At 31.1% G+C, this 10,793-nt stretch overlaps 2 protein-coding genes across 2 annotated transcripts in view; both read left to right on the top strand.

Annotated features, from left to right (window-relative positions):
• Positions 1-4,813, top strand: part of LOC139425397 (intracellular coagulation inhibitor 2-like) — an 8,798-nt gene extending 3,985 nt beyond the window's left edge. Inside the window, exons 3-4 of the mRNA XM_071180134.1 lie at positions 2,005-2,450; positions 4,197-4,813. Coding sequence (XP_071036235.1) covers positions 2,005-2,450; positions 4,197-4,734 — 984 coding nt within the window. The 3' untranslated portion in view covers positions 4,735-4,813. The remainder of the gene's footprint in view (positions 1-2,004; positions 2,451-4,196) is intronic.
• A 1,966-nt stretch (positions 4,814-6,779) lies between these two features.
• Positions 6,780-10,787, top strand: LOC107439736 (intracellular coagulation inhibitor 1; the record flags this gene model as incomplete). The annotated part of the gene is made up of 3 exons (XM_043045720.2): positions 6,780-6,968; positions 8,524-8,776; positions 10,431-10,787. Coding segments are annotated over exons 2-3 (597 nt in total), but the record flags the coding sequence as incomplete, so codon positions are not given.
• Positions 10,788-10,793: the final 6 nt, after the last annotated feature.

The following is a 10,793-nucleotide window of genomic DNA, read 5'->3' on the forward strand; positions in this document are numbered from 1 at the left end:
TGTCAAGAGTATTAAATAATCCAACAAATTGAAAAATTGTACTATAATTTCAGACTAATTACTCTGATAAGAATGTAACAGTAAGGTGAAATTCCTAAATATATTTCTGAAATAAAAATTTAAAAGTTACATTAAAAAAACTTTTTTTAAACATATTTTTCATTACATTGTACTCTCGTCTGTCCAAAAAGTAAATTATAATGTTTGGAATGATTATAAATACTTAATTTGGGCTATATTAAAACTGCCTACAAATATTTTTGTTGAAAATTTAATTTTTGACTTATGGCCAAAGATCATGGTCTTCTGGCCTACAGTGCAATTTCTTTAATCATTTTTTTCCATATTAAGTGTAATGTAGTTCAGCTAAAATAGGTGCGATTGTTTCACTTGCTAACATAGAACATATGTCCCTTTTGTTTAAGATTTTGGCTGATAATTGTATCTTTTTTTTTCATTTTTTATATATTGATTTCCCACAGATAACAAGTTGTTCAGAAATTACTTTTAAGTTAGATTAAATCTCTGTGTGCCCTCATGGGTGGGTCTAAGAATCTTAATCTTAGGTAAGACTAAAACATTATAATTAATATGGCATGATTAAGGTTAATGTAGATTATATGTATAAAAAACTTCTCTCTTGTTCAGTTGGCTTTCATCACGCAAAGAAAATACTCCTAATATCACTCACTAATGACTCTGATTCTTTTTTAATATCAAAACATTTAGGATAGGAAAATGTTAAAACATTTTCATCTACTTCAACATCATTCTGAAAATATTAACCTTGAAATATTTAAAAACTAAAAGTCTTTTTGTATTTTGAAAGAGACATTATTGTTTCTTTCTACAGATAGTACTACTGAACTAAATAAACTAAAATGTTGCATAAAACCATCTTAGGTAAATTTTTCGATTAAAAATTAATAAACCAAAGTAACTTATTCTGTCTTTAAAAATAAGGCTCGAATTTATCGAAGTTTTTATTAATCTATTATAACCATCTTTACGCCGACCGGTCTGTGTAGGGGACAGGGAACTGTCCTTGCATCAGAAAGGTCCTGGGTTCGAATCCCGGGCAAGGCATGGATGTTTCTTTCTCTTTCTGTGTGTTCTATGTGCTTTCTCTTTTGTGTGTGAATGTGACTCACCCTATAAACAGGTTGTGGTTGTGTGAATGGCGTTGCAGAAGTCGAATTCCTGACCATAGATGGCGCCACTGAAAAACAGGAACAATTGCACCCCCACTGCCTAAACAGGCATACGACCAAAAAAAACATCTTTACAAAAATCGGAGAAAAGAGCAACAGTCTTGTTACCCAAGCATGAAATCATTCTGCGTTTCGTCACTGAGGCAAAATCTTCCTAGTGGAACCAAAACTAGTGTGCACGATAATGTGATATAATTTCACATTTTTTACGTAATTTAGTTTTATACACGCAAAGGAAAGAGTTATACCTTTCTTCATTTAAAATGTTACTTTTCAACTATTGTATCGCGACATTTTTGAATGCATACTAATAACTAAGCTTGCAGCATGTTTAATGATTCAGATATTTCTGAATCATTAAAGTAAGTTTCAATCAATAAAAATCATTAAATTAAATTAAAAATTTATATATTTTTAAATTATAAGTAGGATTTCACCTCTGAGGGCACTGAAATGGAGATTGATCGTTTTCGAGTTCAGATCAAAATTACGATCTGTGGATGAATTAATTAATGTATGAATGGGTCAGCCCTTAAAACGGGTGCGACGTATAGGTGTCGCATAAATTGAATTCTTGGCAATAGATGGAGCCACTGGAAAACAGGAACAATAGTAACCCCTCTGGACAGGACAATAACAATACAATAATAACAGGAACAATAGTACTGGAAAACAGGAACAATAGTGTCTGCCTTAATGGCCGACGACAACAACATTAGAGGGATTTCATTTCGTTTTTTAGTTGTTCTGACAGTTTTCTCAAGTATTTGACATGATTGAAATTTTTTTTCAGCAACTCAGATGTGCACTAGGCTACAACGCAGCTCATTTATCAAGTAAGAAGGTCCCCTGCGCTTTTAATCAGTACCTGAACAAAGTATTACACAGAAATAAACCTGATGACGACGCATATACCTTGAATCTGGCAAATGAATTATTAATATCAGAACATTTTGAAGTAAATCCTGATTATAAAAAAGAAGTTAAACATTTCTTTCACGCATATATTGAGGAGGTTGACTTTGCTGATAATACTGATCAAGTAATTAAAGAGGTTAATGACTGGGTAAATCAACAAACACATGGCAAAATTGATAAAATTTTGACTAATTTGGATAAATCAACACTACTGCTGATATTAAATGCCATATATTTCAAAGGAACATGGCTAACTCAGTTTGACAGAAAATTAACGTCAGATGGAGAATTTTACAACTATGGCCAAGAAAATGAAGCAAAGTAAGTTCATTATAATTATTCACTTCAAAGTTAGGGTTTTATGAAATAATTAAGCATAGTTCAATTATTTTTAATTTTCTGAAAACTGTATGCTTTACACTACATATTTATGACGGATATAAGCAATTGAAATATTGCAAACTAAATCAAACACGCGTATATGTGCTTCCAAAAAAGTATATGACTTTATATACATCGAAGAGCCATTACATTATGACCCCGCTCCATCTATAACAATGGGCTCGTCCAGGTTTTCATGGTTTCTCACCCAGAATCAATGTTTTCACGGGGCACATTAGGACCCATAATCCTCATAGAACAAACCCTGACGTCTGTAAGCTACTTGAACAAAGTTTCAGACTAGGTTCACCTGTTCAGGGCAACAGTTTTTCCTGCGGGGGATGGTGTTTACCAACAGGATAATGCCCCGGGTCATAAGGGTCCAATCGTCATGGATTGGTTCGAGGAACATTCCACTGACTTTCAAGTCATGTCTTGGCCCCCAAATTCACCTGACCTTAATCCAATAGAGCATTTGTGGTCCTACTTGGAAAACCAAATTCATGCTGCCACGCTACTCTTCGCAATGTGAGGGGATTGTAGGACCAGTTGGTGAGCGCGTGGTACCATATACCTCAGACTACATATCAGCATCTTGTGGAATCAATGTCACGGCGGGTGCTAGCAGTTTTGAGGGCTAAAGGTGATCCTACATGTTATTAGCAGGGTGGTCATAATGTAATGGCTCTTCGGTGTATATTAGATTGATTTTGCGTATTATTCCGTTGCTTATTTCGCACATACTATTTCGTTTGCTCTTGTACGTATGATTTTGAAATAACTGAGATTGCGCACTTGAAGTGCTCTTGCGTCAGTTTCTGAGAATTATACCTACGCAAGTGCAAACCTACGTCAACAAAAGAAAGAGGTTTTGCGCAAAAACTTAGTTTAAAAACGCTAACGAAATGAATTGAATGATCATCGAATAAACGGACATTTACCACGATTTTACAATACGAATGCCATAGGGGATTTCGCAAATTTACGTTAGCTCCCGCAAGCTTCCATACGTAAGGTTTTAAGTAATTGAGCATAAGTCCGCATGCGTCAGTTCTGGTGAAATGCACATGCTGCCATGAAAAAATATCTAACTTACGTTTGTTAAAATAAGAAATTTTGCAAAAGTTCGAAAATTAAAAAGTAGTGGTATATCATTTTAACTTTGACCATGAAGTCAAAACAAATATTTACAATGGATGTAGACTGTTTCGTTAAAGCCGTGGCATATTCAAGATACTTTTCTCTACGTAAAAACTGTGTATCAGTGAGCAGGAAAATTTGGTAGATTACAGATTTTGATCAATTCAGCGATGAAGAATGCAGATTATTATTAATAATTATATTTAAAAAAATATAATTAAACTTCTATTGCCTTGTTCTTTTTTTAACTAAATTGTATAGTTCTTTTTTTTAACTAAATTGTATAATTTATAATTGCGAAGTAGAAAAATTTGCTTTGTTAGATTGATAATAAATTACATGAACTTTTTCAATTAGTATCAAATCAAAGTTAGAATGTTTTGAATTTTTAGTAAAAATGCGTCAGAACTAGATATATAAAAACTTTCTCTCTTTATTTTAAATTAATTTTTTGTAAAAAATCGAAAAAATTACTTTTCTTGTTTTTTATTCACTGTTCCACATTTTTTTCATAATAATTTGAGGTTCACTGTGTTTTTATTACAGAAGCGTTCCATTCATGCATATTAAATCAAAATTTCCATACTTCGAAACGGATGATTATCAAGTAGTAGAGTTACCTTACAAAGGGAAAGACATAAGTATGATGATTTTACTGCCAAAAAGTTTGAATGGACTTGAAGACATTGGTAACAGATTCGCTGCAAGAGACATCAAGAATTTTCATTTATTGCTTCAAAACACCACACTTAATCTATCATTGCCTAAATTCAAAATTGAATACTCACGCGAGGTGACTTCAGATTTCAAAGCTCTTGGAGCCAAAGATATATTTGATAATAGATTGGCTGATTTCTCTGGTATAACGCAGGTGACAGGTCTGGCTGTCACGCAAGTGTTGCACAAAGCAGCTATAGAAGTAAATGAAGAAGGAAGTGAAGCTGCAGCCTCCACTGTCATAGTAATCGGACCACGCACTGTGCATAGAGATCCGGTATTTGTTGCTGATCATCCTTTCTTGTTTACAATTTTTGATAAGAGAAATTATTTGGCATTGTTTTTTGGTCGAGTCAGTAATTTTTAATTGTGTTGAAACTACGAAGTAGTGACACAACATGAAATGTAACCAAATATCTTAATAAACAATATTGTGCTATTTTTTATCTATCCATATTTCAGTGTTTTCTTCCTTATATTTCACTTTTTTTTTCCATACAACTTTATCTTCTTAAATACAATTCCAATTATTCCACCTACAAAGCTTTTTAAGAGTAAAATATTTTTAAAAATATAATTCTTTAGAGATAAGAAAGATCGACAAAAATTGGAGCATGCGCAGAAACATCAAATTTAATGTACGGAAGCGTACAACAACATGCTGCCGTTGTTGTTCATTTACGTCGCACTAGAGCTGCACAATGGGCTATTGGCGACGGCCTGGGAAACATCCCTGAGGATGATCCAAAGACATGCCATCACAATTTTAATCCTCTGCAGAGGGGATGGCACCCCCGCTTTGGTAGCCTGAAGACCTGCACGCGAAGTCGAGGACTTTCCGGTAGAGCAGTTTAACGAGGACCAATACCGATTTTGAAATTAAGAAAACGATTGAGAATTATTAGTTTCGTTTTTTTTTAATAGGGCAAGATGCAAGTCTTGATCGAGTTGCCCTGGTCAAGCATTTCTATTAATGATGTCACTATTTTCTGGCTCTTTTTTTCTATATTTTTTTTTCTTTTTTCTGCTCAAGTTAGGGGGTGTTGTTTTAATGTTTATTTCAATTTAGTTGTGTCGCAGTCAAAAGTGTAATTTGGTGATTAGTTTTTTTGTTTCAAGTAAGCTTTTGTGCCTACTTTTCTTACGTGGCGTAACTACCACTATGATTATTAAACATCAATTCACTGGTATATAAGACTTTCTAACTTGATTTAATCAAGAGGTACCTCTTGATAGATGAAGGTTGGCCTATCTTGACAGTAACGCCCACTTTGATCTAGTAACGCCCACTTTGATGGATGATCCACATTGAACAGTTGACCTGCAACTTGTGACTGCGACATTATCCACCTCCTCGCGATGTTGCTGCTCAGTCTCGTCTCCATCATACACAACGTCAGCGTGCATACACTCGACTGCTAAAGGCAACACAGGAAGGATTCCGATCGTGAATTTAATACACCTCTCACATTCAGAACTCAAAAATCCGGTGACCTGAATCCAGCTCTCCCCAGTCTTTCGCAAATACAGTAACTAGTGGTGTCCGTTCATCGAATTCTATGCCTGATAAAGTTCTGGCTTTAATTATTTAGCTCTCTCTCCCCTCTCTCTCTTCTTTTTTCTTCTTAAATAGAAGTGTTAATTTTCTTAAATTATTCATTTTCAACTTCTTTAAATTATCTAGAATAATATTACCTTGTGCAAATAAATTTTCGGGCCTATCCTTGGTAACTAATAAATTAAACGCACTTCAGTACTGCAGTAAAACGCTGAGGTGCGCTTTTACCTCAATTTGGACTTCTGTTTTCATATTTTGTAATCTGGCAATCTTGTTACGATAATATTTTAAATCATTCTTGAAAAATTTCCCATGTAGAACATGTCCTATTATCATCCAAGGACTTGGACCGAGAACTTCGATGATCGCATACACGATAAAAAACTTTCATTTATTTTATTATTTACTTATTAATTACAGAGTCAAAATATTTATCACGATAACTTAAATTTCCATAAATGTAATTTTTAAGCTCTTCTGAAATATGGAAAGCAAAATTTGATTTTTTTTTTTGCAAGTCTAGCTAAGATCTGCTTAAATAGGAATCCAATTAAATAGTGATTTATTGAGAATATTGTTTGTTCATATTGAAGGCAATTATTCGAATAAATCTATGATAAAACAAAGTCTATAATGGAAATATTAGAGATTTTATCTTAAAAAATTCTTTTCTTAACATTGATATCTTAACAAAAGTTTGCTTAATGAAGTTTACTAAAATTATTCATTAAAATGTAGTATCTGAAACAAGCTGATTTTGAATGCAAACATTACATGATATCTATAAAAGAATCAAACGGAATTACGGAATCGAAAAACAGGTGAGTAATACATACATTACGAGTGAAATGGATGCAGAAAATTGAGCTGTCAGATTTAACTGATAAGGGAAAATTCTTAATCAGGGAAGATTTATTTTTCCTCTCAAGCAGCTGAAATCTTAATACTTTGCTTGCAAAGCTATTATAAAAGCAATCACACAGTGTAGCAGAGGACTTTCATGACAATAACTGACTTTGAAATAGGAGGCTTAATTGAAAAAGGTGAGACTTGTCTTAATATCTAAAATACTATAATTCCTACGCTATTTGAATTTATTGTGTAAATGCTTGTGAAAAGAAAAAAAAAACAGAAGAAACTTATGAATTTATTTGAATAGCAGTTATAATGACTCGATGCAATTTTTTAAATTTATGTTCTAAACTAAAGCAAATAATTTGCTATAAAAGTTTGAGCTTTCAACATTTTTTGATTTAAATATAAGGGAATATAATTTTATATTGCATGCTACAATTATTCATATACTATTTTATTAAATTTACTATATTATTTCATTTACTATTAAAATTGCAAATATTTATGAAAAAAAAATAGAAATTAATTAATACCTTTGGATAGATCTAATAAAAATTCAACGCATTTTATAAAATTTATATTCTCAACTAAAACAAGTAGTTTGTGTTTAAAGTATAAATTTTACCAATTTTGTTAAATTTTTTGATTAAAATATAAACGAATTTATTTACTATATTATTAAGTTTACTATACTACTTCATTTACTATTAAAATTCGTGTGCAAATGTTTGTCCAAAATATAACAAAAATTATGAATTCATTTGAAAAACATTTATAATGACTCGATGCATTTTATAAAATTATTATTTTCAATTACAGCAAGTAGTTTCAGTAAAAAGTGTTCAAATTTTATCATTTTAAACTTTCTTGATTTAAAGGTAAGCGAATTTATTTTTTATTTCCTATTACAATTTTTCATTTATTAGATTATGCGACAAACAATATTAACTGCAACTATGAAATTTTGAATCCCTCAGTAGAATCTCATTTTGCTAATGAGCATCAGCACTTCCAGTCTAGCCAACTAGTTCTACACTTGTCTTGTTCTAATCTAGTTCTTAAAATTTGACTTTTATAAACTACTTCAATAACTAATTTAATAAATAAATAAAAAATTTTAAAAATATTATTTCGTAACATCTAGCTAAAACTAAGTAAAATAAAAAATAATGGGGTAATCAGTTTAGCTAAATATTAACATTCCAACTACTACAAGGTAAAAAAATATGGTAAAAAGTACTGGCACTTAAAGAGCCGATACTTTTTGACGTAAAATCCATTTCTTCTGGAACATGTTACGGAACAAAAAATCTGATATATTGTGAATTTTACAGTACAAATTACCGAAAAATGACTTACTCACTCTAATTAAATAAATATTATTATCAAAATATTAAGGTATAATATTTAACGGTAAAAATGGACTTTGCGGTAAAAAAAAATTTACGAATGATACACGCAAAGTGACGCACTTTATACTGTATTTGGATTCAGAATTTTTTACAGTGTACATGATTATTAAATTATTTTTTCCTAATAATTTTATTGACTTAATTAGTATAAGTGTCGCAACTATTTAAGTATATTAATCAAAACATATTACTGAATTAAAATTTTTAATGTATTTTGTTATTTTTTAAACATCTTGATTTGCAACACTATATATTTTAAAAGAATAATATTTGTCATCATAAAATAAATCTATACATATAAATAATTATAATTTTTATTTTTTACTTTCAGAGTATTTTGAGCGATGTCTCACAAAGTTTTGATATTATTTTCTCTTATAATTGCATTCAACGTAGTTATGAGCTCTCCAAAAAGAGGTTGCAGTGATAATTTAAATAAATTAGCTATAGCCAATAATTATCTAGGGCTCAAGCTTTACCATAATCTAGTCAAAGGAAGCTCTGGAAATGTGTTTTTCTCTCCTCTTAGCATATCTACCGCTTTCGGTATACTTTACGCTGGAGCCAAAGGAAACACGGCAAAGGTAATTAGCATTATCTGTTACAACAAACTGCTAGATTTCCTTTTATTTTATCCAATCATTTTCGAATTAGATTTATTTTTAATGTTATGCGACTTGAGGATCACCAATGAAATGTTTTTTTGTTCGTTTTTCTCATTATATTGTTAACGGTAAAGTGCAGATATCTGTTAATCCACTGGTTATCTAAGTAAGGTGCAGAGTTACTAAGGTAATTCATTGAAGTACTGAAGATTATTTTATTTTCAAAATACCTAAGTAATCTCAAAATTACCTAGATAATCTGCGCATGACTTACTACGCATTCGTTAAGCTGCAGATTGCCTATTAAGCATTCTTTAAAGTGGTAATAAGATCTTTGCAAAAGATGTGAACCTTAACGGTGTGAAAGTCGTTAGAACATTAATTATTTATGCAAAAACTTTTGATCTTGCACCTCAACGAATCTCAATAGTTAATCTGCAGATAATTTGGGCTTTCATGCTTTATCTCAAACATATAATAGTATAAATAAATCCTTATAAATTAAGAATTTTCTTAGCAGAAAAAAGGACACCAGTTTCAACAAATTAATAAGCGTTACTTTTTTCCTACACACGATACTTCAAAAATTCGTGGCCCAAAATGAATGAGCGAGTTTGGCGTACAAAAATGAATAAATGAAATATTACATAGAAACATGGGGCCATAAATGCTATTCGGATCTGTTAGAGGGAATTGCAAAGTATACGTAGTCACATAATAAAGACGAAATTAATTCTATTTATACTGTATTTCCACGCGACCTTTTCTACTGCAGGAGATAATCAGAGTTTTACCCAGACGCCTACACTTCAAACAATTCCGGATCAAATTACAATTACAAAAAAATTGTGGCATATCAGATTTTTTGTTTCGCAAAATTTCATAATAGAAAATAACCGGAACCCAAGTTGCTAAAAGTTTTGCCGTGAAATTTCACGAAACAAATAAACTGATATGCTGTAGTTTTTACAAAAAACATTTATTGTAAAATCACTGCAGTTAAACAACTATTACTGTAAAATAAATTTCCTAAGTTATGAAATACGATTCCGAACAAAGATATAAAAGAAAATTTTTTTACTATTTCCCCACTTACGTAGAATGAAAGGAATAGTCTTAAAATTCATATCTCGCTTAATTTTGAACGAATTTTTTTTTAAATTCCAACATAAATTTTTTTTATTAATTAAAAATTATTCTAAAAATTTGTTAAATTTTAACAAATATTTCTTCAGTTATAGTAAGAAAATGAAGGCAAAAAAATTAGTTTTTTATGCAAATATTTATTATAACCAAGTTATTGCATATTATAACCAAAATCATTTATACAATTTACAAGCTTATTGCTACAAGCTTATAGGGCATTCTAAAACATTATTTTTCGTTCGCAATTTTTTCACGGTCCCTGAAACCACTAACGTCTGTAAACTTCATTGATATGTCAGTGAAACCACATGGTCAACACACTTCTAAATTTATAAAATACTTCTCTAAATATTTCTTGAGAAAAATGAAAAAATAAGTTAGTATAGAAGTTTTCCCATAATTTTTCCAACTTCTGTGAAAAACCATCTTTAAATTTAAATACTCTAAAACAATTTTCGTTTCTCTTAAATATAAATTCTTTTTTTAGCAACTCAGATCTGTGTTAGGATACGATTCAGCTCATCTAAAAAGCAGCGAGGTTCCTTTAGCCTTCAACCGATTCCTCAACATAGTTATACCCGAAAACCAATCACCCAATCCAGAATACATCTTGAGTCTTGCGAATGAATTGCTGTTAGCAGAAAACTTCAATGTAAATCCCAACTACAAAGAACAAGTACAAAATCTTTTCCGCGCATACATCGAAGAAGTTGATTTTGAGAATAATTCTGCTCAAATTGTGGAACAAATAAATAATTTCGTAGAGGAGGAGACCCATGGAAAAATCAAACAGCTCATAAGTGGTTTGAGTAAATCCACGGTATTTTTCATAGTGAATGCTATTTATTTC

Source organism: Parasteatoda tepidariorum, chromosome 1 (assembly GCF_043381705.1).
Source record: "Parasteatoda tepidariorum isolate YZ-2023 chromosome 1, CAS_Ptep_4.0, whole genome shotgun sequence".
Lineage (NCBI taxonomy): Eukaryota > Metazoa > Arthropoda > Arachnida > Araneae > Theridiidae > Parasteatoda > Parasteatoda tepidariorum.